Genomic DNA, 21882 nt, shown 5'->3' on the forward strand with positions numbered 1-21882 from the left:
TAAGTCCACATACATTTAAGTGGGAATTTCAAGTTCTGGACTGGAGTTCACCAAGAGAAATTTTGGTAATGACGTTCTATATCTGTACATTGCAATATGTTAGCCACTGGCCACATAAGGGTACTGTGCACTTGATATGTGGCTGGTGTGACTGAGGAACTGAATTGTTAATGTTATTCCATTCTAATTAATTTAAATTGAAATATCCACATATGGCTAGTGGCCAACATATTGGACAGTGCAGCTCTAGACAATTCCAGCCAAGCAGACCCTAGCACCAGAGTAAAAAAGCTAAGTTTCAGAACGATGGGAGCAGGCTCTCCAGGAGAGGACCAGGTACCTTGTCCCTAAGCATTGAATGGGGCCACTGCCCTCTCCAAAAGGAAGCAAGGCAGGATGGGCAGAGGCAGCTGAAGGTGAGCTTAAGGACGAGGCACGATTAACACAGAACCTAATGGGGTCATAATGGGGGATGATATATGGAAATGAAGCATAAGGAGAGGTAGAGATGGAGGTGGAGGAGGGAAAGGAAGCAGGTCCCTCCCTGTTGACTTAGTACTAGCACCAATCCTGGCAAGCTCTAAAACCTTTATTACACCCTTTTCCCCTTCCCCCCATTATTGTCACATCCAGTGAAAGAATCATTGCCTATCTTCTAATGCAATCCTCTCATTCCGCAGATGCATAAACTGAGGCTCAGAGAGGTGACCGGATTGTCCAGTCATATGTTGAATCTGTAGCAGGATCAAGTCCAGACTGTGTCCTCCCCACTCTCAAGCCCATGTGCCCTCTCCCACCCTTAACCAGCTCCACTAAAAGAAGGCAGGACTGCGGAAGGAGAACTGCAGGTAGACAACGAGCAGGCAGAGAGAGGCCCAGAAGAGGCACCAGCGAAGAGACAAGAAGTTGTAGCCGGATCCCGCCTGGGCCCTCGGCTTGGAGGCTTCAGAGGTGTAGGTGGTCACCTCCTCCTCCAGCAGCTTCTCGCTGGGCTTCCAGTGCACGATGCCCTCCTGGCAGGCCTCACAGAACTCTGCACGATGCGGCCCGCTGTCCGGGCGGCTGGCCACGTGGATGCGGTACTGGCCACCATCCTCCTCGTAGCACTGATCGCGCAGGCTGGTGATGAGGTTGTCCACCAGGCCCTCGATGTTCTCCTCCAGCATGCTGGACTCATCCAGCCGCGCCGTGCCGCACTCATAGCACAGCTGCTTGAAGACGCGCATGCGCACCGAGCCCATCCGCCGGGCACGGTCCAGGAACATGTGGAAGAGGATGACCACGTGGGCAGACTGCCAGGTGTGCCAGCACCAGGAGCAGTGGAACCTGCCGGGAGGAGAAGGAGGGGTGGAGAAGGTGGGCATCCCAGAGAAGCCTGCCCTGAGAAGCTCTGAGAGGGGAAAAAAATGCCTGTGTGCCCGTGCTTGGAGATGGAGGCAGTGTTTACTGCCCTGTGGATTCATTAGCACTCCAAGGCCGGCCTGCTCTCGCCTCCTCCTGGTGAGCACCCCTGGGACCCGAGCAGCATCCTCAGGAGCCAGTGCCGGAGCCATCTGGCATCCAGCAGTGCTCTAGAGCGTGCCTCCTGCGGTCTCAGCTGCCCCCCAGCCCGATGCACTCAAGGCTTGCACCTGGGCGCTGTGCAGGGTCATTCCCCTCTCTCTGGGCTTCATTTCTCATTTGTGAAATGTAGTGTGTTGGCGTCCAGTAAGGGTCCTTCCTCTGTGACCTCCTGCGACTCTAATAAGAAGGATGACATACACCATCTAACTCATGCATCTTGCTTACTCTGGGGAGAAGAGACGCCTCTAACTGTGCCAAGCACAGACCCTGGCACACTGTAGGTCCTCAGTAAACCACTGAGAATGATGGGATGGACAGACCGGTAGATGGGTAGGATCAACTGGCTTTTAGGAGGAACTACCAAGTTTAGTTACTACATCTTCACAAAGAACACTCCCCAGTCTCTTGACAAGTCTTCTCTAGATCCCACTCTAGCCCTGCAGTGGGGACTGGAAAAGAGGGTACTCATTCCCATTGCCACTCCACACACACACACACACACACACACACACACACACACACACACACACACATTTTCTCTCTCTCTCTTACATGCACAGAGGCCACTTGGCGTAACCTGGGCTTTCTAGAGTCCCAGTCTCAGGAAGTGTGGTGGGTGGTAGCCTGGGGCTCATCTAGGCAAGCCCCACTCACTCCGCCCCCACCACTGCCTGCACACTTTCAGTAATGCAGCGCTCCTGACCTCCAGGGCAGTTCTTTCCTTCCCTGAGATGAGCCTCTTCCAGGCCTCTGTTACAGAGGCTTCACAGGCAGTCAGATGTCCACTGGGCTGACCCTGTCCTCGTCACTGGCCCTTTCTGGATCCATTGTATGATGGCCTCGAAGGACTTCTGATTAGGAACTCAATTCAATCCAACAGACACCATTCAACACCTCCCATATGCCAAGCACCACTGAACCCAGGCTATGGGATAGAGGTGAGGCCAAGCCTGGCTCTGACCCCTGAAAGCCTGATCACATGAGCATAGAACAGTACCCAGAATGGCCCAAGGTGGGGTTGGCAGGTCAGAGGAACCTAGCTGGTACTGAACCAGGAGAGGTTCCCCGCCCCTAGTGCTGGGTGAGAGCTGCAGGGCATCTGCCTGTTTAGAGACAGAGTGAGGCTGTGCACAAATAAGCTCATGGGCAGCAGTTCTTCAGCTCTTCCTGAGGCCAGCTGGGAGCCACAAGTCACCAGCCAGGAGTAAGAGGAGCTGACCCCTGAAGCAAGAGGAGACATGAGCTTGCTGAGCTCAGCCCCGAAACTCTGGATCCTGGGCACTCAAGTTTCCAGGCATCTGCACCTCTTCCACCAGGCAGTTCAAATGTTTATGTTTTCAGTCTCCTTCTACACCTTTTTACATCAAGCCAACCCAGAATTGCTTCACCTACATCAAGTTAGGCCTCACATCTTAAATTCAAAAATATCAGATCTGGGGGCAGGCGAGCTTAAGAAGCATCTAGTCAGCCCTTTATTTCACTGAGAAGAGACAGAAGCACAGATAGTAAGAGAGGCATCCATGTACACACAGCTAGTTAGAGGCAGAGCCAGTGCTCAGCACATAACAGGTACCCAATAGATGCTTCTTGAGTTGATGGAACTGACATGAATCAGCCAACCTCTGGTTTTCTGTCTTTTTTACACAAGGCAGGTTTACTCCAATAATTCCAGGTCTTGGGACAAGAGTACAAATGTAAGCTCCCTACCCACATCTTGCCTCCTCTGTTCCCACCCTCAGCACCATTCTGCACCATGAGAAGCTTCACACACATACACATGAACAACCCAGCCTTTGTGTCCATGTTCTGGCTACATCTCCAGAGCACAGCCACTTACTGGCCTCTCTTGAATCCAAGGACACAGGAAAAAGGCCTGCACAGACCCTACAGATGGACTTGAGGTAGTTTGGGGAGGGATTTCTGTAGTCCCAGTCCTCAATCATGATCTAAAAGGAGGAAAGACATGTGGACTTTAGACGGCCTCGTCCCCTTGGCCTCAAGGACTCTTTGCCCTGTGGTAGATGTGCAGCTCCTATAAAGAGTGGGAACCTGGGCTCTAAGTTCCTAAAGAAAGTTTTGCTCAAAGCTAAATCTTTTTATCACAGGTGCATAGATAATAGAGCTAGAGTGGATTGGATCTATTATCTAAGACCAACCCCCTCATTTTGTAAATATAAAAACTGAGAGCCAGAAAGGGAAACAGACTTGCCAAGTTTACAGGGCTACTTAGCTATATAGAGCCAGTTCATAGCACATAGCAGGTGGTCAATAAATGTTTATGTATTCAGATCAAATTGGATTAATTCACTAAACATATCTAGGAACAGAGCATAGCTGTACCCCCCGCATTCCCCCAACTCTTAGATTAAAACTTTCCCCAATGGACCTCATGGCCTCCTTCCTTCAGTTCCAACTCACTCTAAATGTCAGAGATTGCAGGGACATAGATGATATTACAGCTCTTCATTTAATGTGGACAACTAAGACCCAAAGATGGAACATAACTTTCTCAGGGTCACCCAGGGAGTTAGTGGTATTGCTAGGATTAAAAGCAAGAACTCTGTGACCCAGCCGGCTGTCTTTGTCTTTTTCCCCATCTGAGCTGACACCAGAATAAGCCTGCCCCCGGGACTGGGCTCTGTCTCTCCTTGGAAAGTACCCCACAGCTGTGACCCAGGGGCTGTCTGCAAGGTCCCTCCCCACTGAACCTCTCACCTGCCTGAGGCGTGCTTCTCCAGGTACTGCTTCCAGCCAGGGGCCAGCTCACTGGGCTTGAGGTTGGGGTCTATGATGAGCTCCCAGCTGTCCGCTGGCTTTGCCACCTCCATCTTCTCATAGAAGACTTTCTTCCACTCACAAGTGGTCAAGTTGGTACACATGGTCCTGCTGGCAGAGGTGGCAGTTCGAGCTCAGCCCTGGTGAGAACACAGAAAGAGCATGGATAGGTGCGGGACAATTCAGTGTCTACGGTCAGAATCCTCATCGGCAGGACTGGGAGTAAACAGGACCCAGCTCCCTCCTCTGTTACCCTGGAACCTGTTACCATGGTAGCCAGGCAGGGCACCAAGAGTGAGGGCTGGGGAGAAGGGAAGCCCCAAGGGGGAGTTTCAGGGCCCTGAGTTAGGCTTCAGAGGCAGCGCTGGGTAGGCCTGAGAGGAGCAAGCACAGTGGGAGGCCCAACCTCATACCACACTCATCTGGATTTCCAGAGGTCTCCAGGAGGCAAGGACTATTTGGTGGCCCTGCTTCACCCAACTGCTCTTCTAGCATTCTCCACATCATGTGCTATGGTAACTACGACACCCTAGGAAGTCAAGGAGAAATGAGGGACAGGGAAAGGCAGAGCCTGCTGCTTCCACACCCCCTGATATGCTGTGACCATCACTTACCATGTGCCTAGCACAAACTGATTGACCTGTGTGCTGGCCAAAGCAGATCAGATCAGGAAACTGAAGTTTATGCAACCCCTAAGTGGCACATCCAAGATTCAGATCTAGGCCTTCTGAAACCAAGCTCATTTGTTTATTTATTTTAGTACTATTGTGCTCCTAACAGGGAATTGAGTGAGAAGTAACATCTCTTTGCCCAGGGCAATCTTAGACCAGTTGGTGAGCTAGAATGTAATTTCATATGCCATGCAAAACACAGTAATAACATTTCAGATTCATAGTGTCATAGAACTGTTAGAGCCCATATTCAGTTCCTGGTCCCAAGCCAGGCTAAGGTGGCTGCTGGGGTAATGAGTTTGTTCTGTGCTGCAGGCTCCTGCTGCCTCCATTGCTGCTGAGCTGGAGCAAGAGAACATCCGTAGCTCTGTGATGCCCAATTTAAATTCTTTAGAAACCAGAGGGGAATCTGACTTCAAATTTGGTAATCCAAGTGAAGACATGGTTACCTGAAGGGAGGCTGCCTTGAGCATGGAAAAGACCAGGCATATGGCTGCTTACCCTAGCTTTGGTCCAACTTCCAGCTGTAATCATCTTACGATTCTTTAACCCGGAAGTCTGGATCCCTAGACACGCAGAGTTCCAACAGAAAAGAGCTTCAAGAAGTGAAACAGGTTGCTAAGTACCGGAAGCTCTTGGTGTTGAGTTGCCAAGTGGTTTTCAGGAAGTGTGAAGTCAAGGACAATGTCACTGGATTCTCTCTTGAAATGAAAAGTGTTACTCTAGTGGCTTTGTGCTAAAGACCTCAGAAAGGACACAATTGTCTTTGAACCATTGACTGACAGCTCTAGAAGAGCTCTTTTATTTTTAAAAATCTGGTTTATTTCTTGAACTCTTCATTTCTTAACCAAAATTTCTTGACATTGAATTAAAACAACTGAGGCCTGGAAATGGAAAATTACTGGCCCAGGCTCTCAGGACTGGGTAGCTCAAACCTCACTGGGGATTCCCTTAGAAGCCAGTCACCAGACCAGGTGAGACAGAGGGATCCATGAATGGCCAGGAACTGAACGAAGCTGAGATGAGCTTATGGCCTGGCCTAGACCCTCGTGCCAGGAAAGAACCTCTGAGAAATAGTATACCCTTGTTCCCAGAACACATGGCAATAAAGGAAAAACAGAAAGAGGATGAGAATTGTCAGGGTTTACCTGTATTTTTTTTTTCCTCAAATAATGCAATCCCCTTAGGCCTAGTATCAGGTTTAATTTAGCATAGCAGCTTCTAAGCAGAGACCAATAGAATTCATCTTTCTGTATAACAGCACTGTTTTCACTTTTCATACAATCAGTGAGCACAATTACTACTTCAATTTTCTGCGAATGACACTATCTTATTCCAGAACCCACGATTTAAGAGCTCACAAATGTATATTGTATACAGCTGTGGCCACATCACACTCTGGCAGCTTCATTATACATATTTTGTCTAGGCAATACTTTTTCAAATAAAGAAATTGTTATTTCTTTATAAAATAAAATACTGAGCACCTGTATTCTGCAAACAAATCAGCAAGGGGGAGGGGATGGATAAAAGAATCACTTCTCCCCTTCAATTTGGAATGCAAGTTAATGAAGAGCTTTGTAAAATATTTATTATTCAATTTTACTTATTAGAGTAATGTAAGAAATGCCAGTGTGGAGCTTAAAATTATGAAGTAATGAAGAGTTGAAAAGGTGTGTACATCAAAATCACCTGGAGAGTTCTGAAAACTGTATACACCTCTGCTTCAGAGATTTCAATACATGTTCTTGAGGAGACAAATTTGCTCTCCACCTACTCCAGTCCTGGGAAGAATCCCTTCTATTGCCAGCCATTGTTACTGATGGGATATGTTGTCCCACAGGCTACTGGAGGCCAAAAATGAAAAACAAAAAAAGAAGATCGAGTAAAATGAGCTAGTGGTTTATAATATTTCTTTACCAGGAAATAGATCCAGGACAAATGCAAGGTGTGTCCTATCTTCTCCTGTGTCTCCGCAATTCAAAGAACCATAGACAATGCTATAGGGCGAATCCAAGATCCCCTGGGGAGTATTTTCAAGAGATATTAGGAAGGCCTCTCCATCCCCAGGATGTAGCACTTAGCAACAGCATGGTCCAAGCTCCCACTCTTTGGGTGGGAGCTGACCTCTGAATCTCAGGGGAGGCCACACAGAGCAGTCCATGGCTCTCTAATAGTGGCACATAGTGGAATCTTCCCAGGAAGATTTCACGCTGCCCTTTTATTAATTGGCAGCAACCAGAGCAACTGCAGGCAAGTGACATTCTATTTCTGCTGGTGTCCAAGGGCCCAAATTCTGTGCACCATACTTCCCAGCACCCCAAAGGCTCTGGAATCTGTATTAAGAGTGACCATATCCACTTATCCTTTTTTCCGGGCCTTATTATCCTAGGTAGAGATTTGGTGACGAATCTCTTATGGGATGTAAATACATAAAAAGACAGATAGAAATAGGGTGTGCTCCATGCAAGGGAGAAAAAAAAGATGGGGGTTGAGTTAGGAAGGAAGAATATAGAGGGTCTGGGGACACTTTCAGCAGGTACAGCCTATGCTGCTTCTGTCCAAGAGGCTGAGGGCCTTCATCAGAGTTCCTTAGCTATACTCAGAGAACCTGCTAGTTTCTGTTGAGCTGAGGCTCAACACACACAAAAATAGCCATGACTCCTCTCTGGGACACTCCTAGCCATCAAGGCAGGGTGAAAAGGGAGCATGGGATAGATTGTGCTGGCTTTTAAAGCATCAATTCTAAAAATGACAAGGCTGGGGTCAATCCTGGGCAGACTTTTAAAAATATATATCTTTCCTTTTAAACACACATTTACCCAGTAGAACATTTGTAGTTCCAGGGCTTTCCAGGAGACACCAATTCACACAAGGAAAGGACCCATTAAAGCTGAGTCCATTCCTGAGGCAAGTCTCTCACGATAAATAGAACGAATTTTACCTTGAGTATCTATCTTTAGGAAACAGGTCACCTTCCAAAGACTGATGGGGATTCCTTGATGAGCAGTCAGAAAGGCTGTTTGGCCCCAACACTTAGCTCAGTTAACTTCCTTGGAGACTTTACATTCCCAGAATTGACTATGTACTTCAATTTACATGGGAGTGAGAAGGGAAAGGACTAATACACTCATTAGTATTGTATTTACCCTTAAGGCTGGATACTGACTTTACCCTTTTTCTTATCCAAAAATCAAGATAAAATTGTTCAAGTGCATAAAATTGGACAAACATTACATAGATATTGCATAAACAGGCAGTTAAAAGCCCCCAGTAAAGATTTAAACAGACAACTTAGCTCTGACATTGGAACCAGAAGATACACAGTCAATAGGAGACACAGGTCCAAAATGATCAGGCTTTGCTTAGAGTTAAGTTAAATATGCTAGAAACACTTCAATTTATTTCCCCAGTTGTCAAACAATTGGAAAGAGCAGATCTACACACTATAAAAATGCTTTCTTACTCCCAAGGATAAGGCAGGTAGGTTTTATAGTAAAACAAAGCATATGAGATGCAGATCCTACATGAGATGTAAAACAAATATGTTAAACGAAGATGTTTTACATGAGATGTAAAACAAAGTATATGAGATGCAGATCTTTATATTTCTCAGTAAATTTGAGCTTTCTTGGTATATGCTTATAGACACTATAGTTAAAAAGCTACATTTCTTGCAAAGTCCCAAGGTAAATATAAGTAAAGCTTGGGAAGAGAGAATTCTACAAGAAAACCCACTGACCAGAATAAAAAGAATTTTAAAACAGAAAGATCCCTTGTTAGTGAAACAAGAAAATGGCCACAACTACAAGCCAGAACAATTATAGCTAAATTTGGATATAGAGTGGGAGCACATGAAGAACCAATGCATGCCTCACTTCATCTCACGCAGAGTGAATATTTCTTTTCTTTTTTTTTCTTGGGACAGTCTCACTATGTCAAGCAAGCTGGAGTGCAATGGCGTGATCTCGGCTCACTGCAGCCTCTGCCTCCTGAGTTCAAGCGATTCTCCTGCCTCAGCCTCCTGAGTAGCTGGGATCACAGACGTGCACCAGCACACCTGGCTAATTTTTGTATTTTTAGTAGAGATGGGGTTTCACCATGTTGGCCAGGCTGGTCTCGAACTCCTGACGTCGTGATCCACCCACGTCGGCCTCCCCAAGTGCTGGGATTACAGGCATGAGCCACTGTGCCTGGCCAGAGTGAACATTTCTTTAAACATGACCCACCCCAGTAGCAATGAGCACACCTACTACACACATCTGGGTTCCTAATACCATTCTCCAGTTAAAATAACAACAATAAACTAGGTCTTCTTGGAAAAATTATATGAAGGCTCATTCATTCCTATGTCTGGAGGTTGATGCTGCCTGTGAGATGGGACCACAGCTAGGTCTATGGGCCAAAACATCTACACATGGCCTTTCTATGGAGCCTGGGCTTCCTCACAGGATGCTGGCTGAGTTCCAAGGGCTGGTGTCGCAAGAGAATCAGGCAGAAGCTGTGCTTCCTTTTATGAGCTACCCTCAAAAGTCACAAGGCAACACTTTCACCATTGCCCAGATTCAAGGTAAAGGAGCATAGACCCCACATTTGGATAGGAGGAAAGTCAAAGCTATGTTGTAAGAAGATGCAAGTCGGGAGATACCAATGTGATTGTCTTTGGAAAACATGCATTGTCACAGCAGGTAGGGAAGTCAATAAGGCTTCCACAGAAGGAGTGGTATGTGAATAAACCCTTACAGGATGACCAATTGGCAGCTAAATAAAAAAAAATGTTAAAGGGGTGCTTTTCCCTAAGGAGGGGAAAGCATGGGCAAAGACTTAGAAAATGAAATGACATAGAATCATTCTTGAGACTCCATATCATTTAGGACATCTGGATCACACAGATGGGTGATGGAAGTTGAGGCCCGAAAGATACATGGGACCTGGATTATGGAGTTTTTAACACCCTGGCAAAGTTGAGATTTTGCCTTAGAGGGGATGTGAAATTACTAAGTCGTTTTAGGCCTGAACTACATGATCCTATTTGCATATCAACAATGTGCTATTTAAACGCATTGCTCTCTCTCTTCCTTTTCCCCATAAATTGGCTGGTGTCTAAAAATGCTGTTTCCATACACACTTGCCGTGAATTCTAATCTGCTTAGCTCCTTGCAAATCTAGATCCCTCTGTAGGAGGTGTGAAAAGGACCTTCACTCCATTAACCAAAAGTGTTCTCTAGGGAGAACACTCCATTGAGTATTCTTTTGTACACTCCCAATTGAAACCTACTGGATTAAGTGTGATGAGAAGATGGAGAAATAGTTTACAATGTTTTATATTGAAAAGTTATTAATAGAGTTGGAATATTAAATTTTTAATGAGTTTTCATTTTCCGTAAAGCTTCTATGGACTATTTTCCCTAATGAAGGTACATGTGAATAAGAAATAGATACATTGATGCTTATAAGTCTCCAGTAGTACATCAGCATGTGACAAATGAACACAGACACCCACGGGCTATATCTACCAAATTGCCTTAAATCTCCTACCTAGATTTTTCATGCTATAGGAAGATAGAAAAATCTTAATGTGGATTTATGCTGGTAAGCAGGGGGAAAGAAGGAGTTTGAAAATAATTTACAGTGAAGAGTAAACTCTGTGATGATAAAGTAGAAACTGCTGGTGCCGGTGCCATAACAGTTACTTAATCTGTGTCATGACCTGAAAGGCAATTAAATGAAGTCTGAGTGGGTGAAGAAACTCTTAAGATTCAGTCCAAAATGGTTTCCATGTCCAAGGGGACCCATTGATGGAAGCTGGTCAGGGGACACCAAACTCATTCTATCCAGAGAATTTGTATGATGCAAGAAATAGCAAAAGCTTCAAGCTGATTCTCGAGGCATCAGAAGCTGGGCAAAGAAATAGCAGACTAGTTCCTCATCTTAAATACTAGTTGCAGGAGCGGACCTTAATTTAATATACCTTAATTATAATAAAAGGTAATAGTGATAAAGTCCTCACTATGCACTATGAGTTTTTCTAAGTACTTTACATATATTAATTCATTTAAGCACACACAAGAACCCTATGAGGTGGATACTATAATTATTTTCCCCATTTGACATAAGAGGAAACTGGGACTCAGAAAGGTTGAGTGATTTACTGGAGGTCATATAGTTAATAAGTGACAGTTCTGGGATTTGGACTCATACAATCTGGCTTACTGACTATGCATATTTGTCCACTAAGCTATTCCCTAGGCCCAGTTTTTTTTTTTTTCCTTTTTTTTTTTTCCTGTCTTCCCTGGAGTAGAACCTAGGCACAGTTTTTAAAGTAATAATCTCATTGTAAAATTTCAAAAGATACAAAAATATATTAACTATTAAACGAAAGTTCCATATCCTCTTCGCCCCACTCTCCCTGCCCTTCATTTTTTCCAAGTTACTATTGTTAAACATTTAGGATTTATTTGATTAAAGAATGTATTTGATTTTTTAAAACATTGCAGTGTTTTATAGTATCTCTAATGTTTAAAAAAAGTTATATGGCATTGACATCTTCCAAGTTTGGTGCACAATGGCTTGTGAGACACAGATTCGGAGCTTGTTTGTGAGCCTCTATTAGCTCATGAGTGTCCCTATCTGAAACCTGCATCAGCACCTCACCGTGGCTTGCATGTTCCACTGCACGGGCAGTACCTTGGGAATTTATTAAAATACTGTCTCTGGCGGGCACGCCTGTAATCCCAGCACTTTTGGAGGCCGAGGTGGGCAGATCATGAAGTCAGAATTTCCAGACCAGTCTGGCCAACATAGTGAAACCCCATCTCTACTAAAAATACAAAAAATTGGCCAGGCATGGTGGTATGCCCTTGTAATCCCAGCTACTCAGGAGGCTGAAGCAGGAGAATCGTGTGAACCCAGGAGGCAGAGGTTGCAGTGAGCCAAGATCACACCATTGCACTCCAGCCTGGGTGACAGTGTGAGATTCTGTTTCTAAATAAATAAATAAATAAAATACTGTTTCTGTGTGAAATGTTTATCTAAAGAGGGAGGAAACATCATTAAAATTTGAAAAAAATGTTAACATGATGTGAGGACATGCATTGGCAACATATGTAGGATGAACAATTTCATATGTCAACTTCGCTTGACCAAGGGGTGCTCAAATATCTGCTTGGACACGATTTCTGGATGTGTCTGTGAGAGGACATGCATTGGCAACACATGTATGATGAATAATTTTATATGTCAACTTCGCTTGACCAAGAGGTGCTCAAATATCTGCTTGGACACCATTTCTGGATGTGTCTGTGAGGGTGTTTTTGGAAGAGATCAGCTATTTGAACTGGTGAATTGAGGAAAGCAGATGGCCTTCCCAACGTGGATGGGCATCATCCAATCCATTAAGGGCCTGAATAGAACAAAAAGACAATGCAGGAAGGTTGAATTCACTCTCTGCCTGACTTTTGAGCTGAGACATTGATCTCCTCCTGCCCTCAACTCCTGATTCTCAGGCCTTGAGACTCAGGCTGGAATCTACAAGATCAGCTCTCTGGCTCTCAGGCCTTCAAACTGTACCACTGGCTTTCCTGGGTCTTCAGCTTGTAGTTGGCAAGACTGTGGGACTTTTCAACCTCTGCAATCACATGAGCGAATTCCTCATAATAAATGTCTTCCTAAATATCCATATATATATATATCATATATTATATGTGTGTATGTGTATATCCTATACAAGCACACACACATAAATATCTATCTTATTGGTTCTGTTTCTCTGAAGAACCTGGGAACCATATGATATGTATGGTTCTCCATATATTTAGGTGTGTGTGTATATATATATATACACATGTGTGTATATGATATACATATACATATATGTATATGTGTGTATATATTACCTAAATATATGGAGAACAATACAAATACACATACACACACACAAACACATATACACACCCCACATATAGTACTTATCAATTCCATTTCTCTGGACGACCCGGATTAATACACAATGATTCTCTTTAAATGGGATTTCAGTAAAAGCCTGAAAACCTCTGCAAACATTTCTGGGTTTTCGACTGGAGGATTCCTGAAAGCGTAGGCAAAAATTCTCTGGCAATGTCAAGGGTCCACTCTGTTGGCACAAAGCTCTTTATGGGGAGTCAGGAGACCTAGATTCTTATCTCAAACTTGTAATAACCCTAGATAAATCAGTTTAGTACCCTGAGCATCAATTTTCTAGGTGCCGAATTAGAAATTTCAAAGGTGCTGACCTCTGAAGCCCCATTCTCTGCTGAGATTTTGGATGTCTAAAGGCACCATGTAAAGCAAAGTGCTCTCACTGATCCTAATACGCATAGCCACCCCTTTTGCTGTTTCTATGCATCTCTACCTTGGTTTCAGTGGGCTTTTGATTCCAATGGCTCAAAGAGTCTTCCAGCTTTGTTGGCGCTTTAGGATCTAAGGGAATATGGGTGGTGTCCAGGGGGGTCTATTTTTAAATGCATTCAGTAAGCATTTATTAACACCTTGTCAGGTGAGGCTCTGAGGCTATCGGCATGACTGAAACATGGTCCCTGCCCTCATGGATTCAGTCTGGGGCAGAGATAGTCTTACCTTTTTATTTGTTTTCAGCCTTGAAGAAATCAACACCTGCACCACGCACTATGCCATTAGGGAACCCACTGCTCTCCTGTTAGAAGTAAACTCTCAGCTTTCCTTGTTTGACCCATGAGTTGTTTTGAAGGAATTTTTTAAAAATATATAAACAAGTGGAATTTTTCCAGTTCCCTTTTTATTGTTGATTTCTAACTTAATTGTACTGTTCTTAGAGAATGTGGTCTGTATGGCACCAATCCATTGAAGTTTTCTAAGGCTACTGTTGATCTTTCTTAATTATGCTTCTCTGTATTTAATTTTTAAACATTTATGCTGACTCAATTTAGAGAGATAATATGATAATTACAACCTCAGAGTCTAGAGCCAGATCTTGATTTTCCTCTCAGCTCTGCCAGTGACTGGCTGCATAAAATTGGGTGATGATCTCAGTCTCCACATCTGTAAAGTAAGAATAATAAAAGAGATGATTACAGTGGGTTCCGAAGAGGATCAAATAAGCTTATACTTGCACAGAACCAAAAACAGTTCTTGGCACATAGTGAGTGCTCAGTAAATGTTATTTAATGTTATTTTTCTACTTATATATTCCATTTATAGAACATTCTCAAAAAGACAAAATTATAGAGGTGGAGAACAGATCAGCGGTTGCCAGAGGTTAGAGATGAAGGGAGGGAAACAGGATGATGATAAAAGGGTAGCACAAATGGTCTTCGAGATGATGGAACTGCTGTATATCTTGATTGTTGTGGTGGCCATGTGAATCTACACATACAACAAAATTGCATAGAAACACACACACACACATACGCACATACACATACACACGCGTGCATGTAAAACGAGGTAAGTCTGAATAAGGTCTGTGGATTATACCCACTGTGTCAACTTCCTGGCTTGGATATTGTGCTATCGTTAGGTAAGACCTTACCATTGAGGGAAACTTGCAGAAGGGTACACAGGACCTCTCTGCACTATTTTTTGTAACTTTTTGTGGGTCCATAATTATTTAAAAATTTAAAAAACTTTTAAATGCTCCTAGTATATGGTGAATGTCTAATAAATATTATTTATTACGTTTTGTCATAGCTGTTTTTCAAGTTTTTATGTATATTTAACATATTTTAATTTTGAAATTAAATTCAGAACAATAGATACTATTTTAAAAAAGACAAAGTGTATCTCAGCAAAGTTCCATATTGTTACATGTAGAGGAACTTTGAGCCCCTTGTGAGCTGAAAAATGGCTTAGAATTTCTGATAACTAGTGTCTTTTTGTTAGCTCCTTTTGAATTGTGAAAATATCAGGAGGCGTGAATAAGAAAACTCTTAAGTCCTGAGTCCATGCATGTTGGTCTCCTGGATGCAGGAAAACTTGGGAACAATAGATGAGAAAGGGCTGGCCCCGAGCAATTAGAACTCTGCGGCCTCAACGAATGGTTTATATTCCCAGAACACCCCTAGTGAGAGCAATCTCCTACCTCCATCACTCAGTTACTTTGACCAGAAAAGTCCTTGTCACTGTTTCCAAAAGGGGTCCTGAAGATTATCCTATACAGTCTTTGCATTTGCAATCAGAAGCTGAGGCTGAGGGACGGTAAGTTTCCTGACCAAGGCCAGTAGCTGGTCAACAGCAGAGCCTGGTCTTCAATCAAGGCAAAAGCTGTTTGCTCTGGGTCTCACTGTGGCAGGGCCCAGGACAGCAGGGATTTGATGCTGTCTCCCACCCACAACCACCCAGAGTCATTGAGTGTAATCAGGAGACCAGTGCTTAAGGGGCACCTCCTCAGGCCCTCAGCACTGAAGGGGAGCAGGGAGGAGACTGAGATGCACCCAGCCCACAGCCTAGGCACCAGCTGTCCAGGGACACGGGCCTACACTGTGATGCAGGTGGTGGGCGCCATGGCATGTCCCAGTGGCTTCCTCTCTGTCTACTCCCAGAATTTACAATTTTGACCCTAAGAGAATACCAACCCTAAAAGCCTAAATTTTCTCCTTACACTGTTGTGAGTTGAAAAAGCTGTGCTCAAGGGGACACAAATGTTACCAGTGGAGGGTGTCCAGGTTCTTGGCATTTTGAACAAAGAATTGGACAAAATGCACAAACAAAGCTATGAAAGAATAAAGCAAAGAGAGCATAGATTTATTGAAACGAAAGTATACTCCACAGAGTGGCAGTGGGCTTGAGCAAGCACCCCAAGAACGCTGGTTACAGAATTTTCTGGGCTTTAGATACCCTCTAGAGGCTTCCCATTGATTACTTGGTTCACACCCTATGTAAATGAAGTAGTGGCTCACAACCAATCTGATTGGACATGGAAGGTGACCAATCAGAGGCTAACATGAAGTTACAAAGTTACACCCATATTGCAAGTGAAGACTAGGCCTACAATCAGTCTGATTGGTTGCAGGAGGGGACCAATCAGAGGTACTTTCATTTTTAATTTGCAAGGCAGAAAAGCAGGAGGGGTGGGGGGAGCAAGTTGCAAAGGGAGTAGCCTCGGATCCTTTTGTTACTTGGGTGTGGAGAGATGGGGTTTTCCTTTTTATTCAGTTCTAGGAAACCAGTGCAAATTGGCCTTAGGTTCTCTGTCTCCAGACCCTATTCTCCTGCCTCACAAAGATAGGTGTACCTTTTTGTTAATTCACCCACTGACACACAAAGTTACTGCCTGTGCTAGCTGAGTGTCTGACAGCAAGTCAGAAGGCAAATGGTCTGTTCTCGGCCCTCACCCACTAGCCAGATATTCTTAGCCTCTCCTCTCCGAACCTCAGTTTTGTCACTTGCCAAATGGGATACCTTGCTTCCTTAACTGGCGAGATTGTGGTGAGGATTAAGTTAACCCTTGGAGATGAAAGGCTTTTGTGATTTGTAAAGTTTGTTATACTAGACACTAGATTAGTGTCATATCATAAACCCCTGCCTCTCTCCACAGTTCTACTAGGAATTGGCCTCTTTTGCCCAAGAATTGAGATATAACCCCTTACCTTTTCGAGAAGAGCTGGAAATTCCTGATCCCCAAAGGAATGATTCAGAGTGGAACTTTACACACATTCAAGTAGATCTCCGAAAGAAAGATTTGGGGGCCAGAGCCCCTCAGTCAGTTCTGTTAAATGGCTCTGCTGAGATGACGAAGAGGATTTAGAAAGAGAATAGGTACAAAGGCATAGGAGACCAACTCAAAAAATAGCACTGGCCCCATTTATACCTTCCTGCTTCCCTGGAGCCAGAAAAAGTGGCACCTGCAGCCTTCACTGCTTGGTCTACCCTGCCACCTTGTGGCTATTTGCTAGAATGCACCAGTAGAACAGCCTCAGAGAAAGCAGGGACCAGCAGGAACCCTTAATCACGCCCTCACTCCTTTGCTCCGTCACTCAACAAACCTGTACAGACGCTCACAGTTGTTCAGGCTGAAGAAATTCACAGGCTGGAAGAAGAGAGGGACTGAAGGGAGGGTAAATGGAGAAAAGAGACTTGCTAGGCAGGGGTCTTGGTGTTTGCAAAGACACTGAAGCCTCACGGGTTTGGGAAATGGTGAGCTTCTCCATGTGACTGAAGAATAGGGTGCACCAGGTAGAAATGATGGGAGATAGATTATAGCCTCACTATTAGAAAATGATATGTATGAAACTGTAAGCCTCTGTACGTTAGGAAAAAAACACAAACAAACAAAAAAACAAGGAAAGACACAACTTGATCCCTGGAGTGCAGGTCAATTCAGGTTACAGGTTACAGGTTACAACCCTCCGCAAATGGCCCCCAGACTTCCATGGCCCTTCTGTCCTGAGACTCCTAGGAGGAAACACATACTCTGAATCCCTCGCCATGATTAAAATCAGTTTCTAAATGGGGTAGGATCTTGTGTAATCTCAAGTTTGAAAGGGACCTTAGAGTCATTTAATCCAACCCTCCCTGCAAGCCAAGATTGCTGCCAACTCACCACACATCTTAAGCTTAAATCACCTTCAGTGATGAGTTCAGATGCTCACCCAAAGCCCGTTCCATCTTTAGACACAGGAAATCCTTTATTCTATCAAGCTGAGTTCTTCCTGTTTATAATTCCTGTTCATTGATATAAGGTTCCCCCCGCCAGGGTTCTGTCAAAGAAGTAATCAGATACATGAATGTATATGAAGAAGGTAACCATTTAGTGGCAGCACTGAGGTTTCTGGAAATAGGAAATCATGGTAGTATTATTTCCGAGGAACTAATACTGGCATAGGCCTTGGGGGAGCTGTGTCCTAGTCCTTATAGAATTTCTTTGCTTAATGTCACTTGGATTCCTTTCCTTTATGATAGAGTTGGATTCGATCAGAATTCTCACCACTGGTTCTAAGTCAGAATCATCTGGAGAGCAAGGAGCAGAATGTCTGAAAGCTCCCTATGGTACAGAACTGCTGGATGAGACCATCAGTGGGGTAAGCTCAAATACTCCATGATAATTCAAGACATGATTAACTATAAGTCTCCAGTTCTTGTTGAGGTTTTTATCAAGCCCATGATGGTCTGGTATGTAAGTTCTTGGTGATTCCTATTTCTTAAAGACCTACCTAGATCTACAGCTTTCTCCCATCTGCATGATCAAAGTGTGCCATTCACAGAGCACAATTATTTTGTTCTGTCGTGCTCTTTTGGACAGAGACCCACCAGTGACATAAAAGACAAAACTAGCTAGAGAAGAAAAAAGAGACGTATTGCCTGATCTTAGCCGAGTGCCATGACCTTCTTGTTCCCCATTCACCTCATCTGTAAAGAGGGAAGACAAACCCACTTCAGTGAGTTGTCGTGAGGGTAATTGAGACCATGAGTGTAAAGCCTACTGGCAATGAGAAGGCTCTCCAAATCTCAATTCCCTGAGGCTTTGACAGCGAGAAGAAAGTGAAAACGAGAAGCTAGGGTGGTGCCTTTTCTGAGAGCATTTTTCCTCATCTTTCTTCCCATAAACAGCCTCTGTTGAATTGTATCATGTCCCCACAAAATTCATATGTTGAAGTCCTAACTTCTAGTACCTTAGAATGTGACCTTATTTGGAAACAGGGTCGTTGCAGATATAATTAGTTAAGTTGAGATCATTAGAGTAGGCCTTAATCTAACACAAGTGATGACCTCATAAAAAAGGAAGAATTTTGGATACAGAGACACAAACACAGAAACACCATGTGAAGATGAAAAGATTGAGGTGATTCTTCTACCAGCCAAAGAGTGCCAGATTGCCAGGAAATGACCAGAAGGTAGGAGAGAAGGCTGGAACAGATTCTTCCTTACAGCCCTCAAAAGAAACCAACAGTGCCAACACCTTGATCTCGGACTTCCAGCCTTCAGAACCATGAGGCAATAACATTCTATGGCTTAAGCCATTTCAGCTGGTGGTACTTTGTTTCAGCAGCCTTGGCAAACTAATTACACCGCTAGAGGTGACTCCTACTGGTGACATCAAAGGACAGCTCTGTCCAGATGGAAGGAGGCACTGAAGTTCCACAGAACAAATGGGAGACACACGAGAACCCTGAGAGAGCCTCTCCATGGGCCACCAGCTCAACATGGCTGTCCACCTTGTACTGCTGTGAATGGACAATTTGCCATTCTGAACATGCCCCTTCTCAAGATATGGAGAATCCATAGGAACATCAATTTTTTAGTATACTTTAAGTTCTGGGATACATATGCAGAATGAGCAGCTTTGTTATATGGGTATATATGTGCCATGGTGGTTTGCTGCACCCACCAACCTATCATCTACATTAGGTATTTCTCCAAATGCTATCCCTCCCCTAGCCCCCAGCCCCCGACAGGCCCCAGTGTGTGATGTTTCCCTCCCTGTGCCTATATGTTTTCATTGAGGAACATAATTTATTAGCCATAGTTTTATATATTTTGGTGTTTCCTTGTAATTTTCCTTCCATATATGTCCATGTTTTGTTTTGTGATTTTGACTACGAAACTTTGAGGGCTGGAACCACGTTACAAACCTCACTGGGAGTCAGGTGATGTTTGATAAGAATTCTTGGTGTGACCTTAAGCATGTCACCTTTCTTTTCAGGCCTGGTTTCCTTGCCTATGGAAGAATTATTATCACTAAGCTCTCTCCAGTTACAATATTCTGTGATCCCAACTCCATATGTATTTACATAACCAACCTGCCTTCTTGGGGTCCTAAAGGGAAAGAAAGACCCAGGAAACTCATCTTTTAGATATGTTGAGCAGCTGTCATCTGGGGTTAAATGAGTCAGCCTCATTTAATAAGGGGCTAGACACCAAAGGTTTGGGAGCAATGTAGTACTCAGGGGCTGTAAACCCCACTATGTCTCTTTCCTAGACTCCAAAGTCCTCCTGCCTGGGCATCTGTCTTTCTAGAAGGCCACTTTTTTGTGTTAATCTTTTTTCTTTTTTTCTCCCATGAGTCATAGGGAATGAGAGAAGGCCACTTTCTTAGTGAGTGCTGAAGCTTTCTCTTCTTTGGAGGCAGGCCCTGGATGCTATATTTCATGTAATGGGCAGCCTTCCCATGGTAGGGCTGGGCTTCTGTGTACTGTTTTGAAGCTTCCTATCTCTGCTCTGGGATGGGAGGAACATTGACTTTCCAAGTGGGTACAGTATTTTGGGTAAATGACATTTTGTTTCTTACCTTGGAGGGATTACAGCATGCCTTGGCCTCCACTATAGAGAAGCTTGGGCCTAGTCAAAGAAGAGTAAGGGTCCTTCTAATGGCAAACTCCCCAGAAGCATGGCTATCTGTGAAGCGTAAGGGTCCTTCTAATGGCAGACTCCCCAGAAGCATGGCTATCTGTGAAGCGTAAGGGTCCTTCTAATGGCAGACTCCCCAGAAGCATGGCTATCTGTGTGTAAATTATGCTCATTTGGTTCCAGGAAATAGACTCATACAGGCCAGTCCAAGTAACGGCAGTGGTGTAGAAATGAAGGCAGTGACCCCATTATACAGTGGTTATAAGAGGGATGGATTATCCTAGAAATCTAAGACTAGAAACCCCCACACAATTATAAGCTTCATAGAACTAGATCCTGAAAGGTCACCCTAGTTCTGCAGACCTCATTCTGGAGCTTTGCCGTTAATGTGGCCCAACTACTCTTCAGGGGTCAGCTTTTCTCTGCTCCTCTTCCTCATTCTAATTCTCTTAGTGCTTACCAATGCATGTCTCTGATAGAACACAGGACAACTTATTATTATTATTAATTTTTTTTTTGAAACAGAGTCTCACTCTGTTGCCCAGGCTAGAGTGCAGTGGCACGATCTTGGCTCATTGTAACCTCCACCCCCTGGGTTCAAGCAATTCTCCTGCCTCAGCCTCCCTAGTAGCTGGAATTACAGGCATGCGCTACCACCCCTGACTAATTTTTGTATTTTCAGTAGAGACAGGGTTTCGCCATGTTGGCCAGGCTGGTCTCGAACTCCTGACCTCAAGTCATCCATCTGCCTTGGCCTCCCAAAGTGCTGGGATTACAGGGGTGAGCCACCGTGACCAGCCTTATTATTAATTATTACTATGAGTGAGACAAAGAGAGAAAATGGAAACCCAGATTTCAAAGAGAATAGCTCATTTCTCCAAGAAGCCTGAGGCCTAACAATTGGATTGAACTGATTAAAGTTCTGATGACAACCATTGTGCGAACTCAGCCTACCCGGACACCTTTAGCTGCGGGACCTTGGACTAGTTCCTGCCTCCATTTCCCCATGTCTAAAACGGAACATTTGTAACCAGGCATGGTGGTGTGCCCCTGTAGTCCCAGCTACTCTGGAGGCTCAGGCAAGAGGATTGCTTGAGCTCAGGAGTTCAAGTGAGCTATGATGGTGCCATTGCCGCACCCCAGCCTGAGTGACAGAGCAAGACTCCATCTCTAAGAAAAATAAAATAATAATAAATAAATAAATATTAAAAATTAAAATGGAACATTTGCCTCTGGTTTTCCTTCCCTTAGGGTTGTGTAAAGAGCAGGAGCCTGTTCTCCACTCTCCACCCCAGGCTCTGGGCAGCAGTAGGAAAGTGCCTTCACCCCTCCTGCCTCAATCCTTTCATGGGTCAGGTGCAAGATTTGAGCTAGGTGATCTTACCACCCCATCCCTTCCAACTACTAAATAGCTCTGCATAATTCTAACCACCCCTTCCCTTCCAACTACTAAATAGCTCTGCATAATTCTAACCACCCCTTCCCTTACAACTACTAAATAGCTCTGCATAATTCTAACCACCCCATCCCTTCCAACTACTAAATAGCTCTGCATAATTCTAACCACCCCGCTTCT

General features: G+C 44.3%; 1 protein-coding gene across 8 annotated transcripts; it reads right to left on the reverse strand.

Moving 5' to 3' along the window:
- Window positions 1-568: 568 nt before the first annotated feature.
- RTP2 (receptor transporter protein 2) lies at window positions 569-17916 on the reverse strand. Of its 8 annotated transcripts, none has more exons than XM_054681320.2 (6): window positions 17612-17916; window positions 17006-17414; window positions 16610-16741; window positions 13975-14063; window positions 4279-4478; window positions 569-1326 (listed from the first exon to the last, which is right to left on the reverse strand). In XM_054681320.2, the coding sequence occupies exons 5-6, from the start codon at window positions 4440-4442 to the stop codon at window positions 813-815; spliced, it is 678 nt and encodes a 225-aa protein (XP_054537295.1). In that variant the 5' UTR covers window positions 4443-4478; window positions 13975-14063; window positions 16610-16741; window positions 17006-17414; window positions 17612-17916; the 3' UTR covers window positions 569-812. The 8 variants fall into 8 exon arrangements, with proteins under 8 accessions (XP_054537295.1, XP_016797975.1, XP_016797971.1 ...); XM_016942486.4 differs by having other exon boundaries at window positions 16610-16744; window positions 17612-17914; XM_016942482.4 differs by having other exon boundaries at window positions 16610-16744; window positions 17563-17899.
- Window positions 17917-21882: the final 3966 nt, after the last annotated feature.

The sequence above is a fragment of the Pan troglodytes genome, chromosome 2, assembly GCF_028858775.2.
Source record: "Pan troglodytes isolate AG18354 chromosome 2, NHGRI_mPanTro3-v2.0_pri, whole genome shotgun sequence".
In the NCBI taxonomy this organism is placed as follows: Eukaryota; Metazoa; Chordata; class Mammalia; order Primates; family Hominidae; genus Pan; species Pan troglodytes.

Coding starts and splice junctions, on each gene's coding strand:
- RTP2 (XM_054681320.2), bottom strand. CDS start 4,442: ATGTGTACCAACTTGACCACTTGTGAGTGGAAGAAAGTCTTCTATGAG. Junction 1,327..4,278: donor GAGAAGCACGCCTCAGGCAG/GTGAGAGGTTCA, acceptor TCCTCCCGGCAG/GTTCCACTGCTCCTGGTGCT.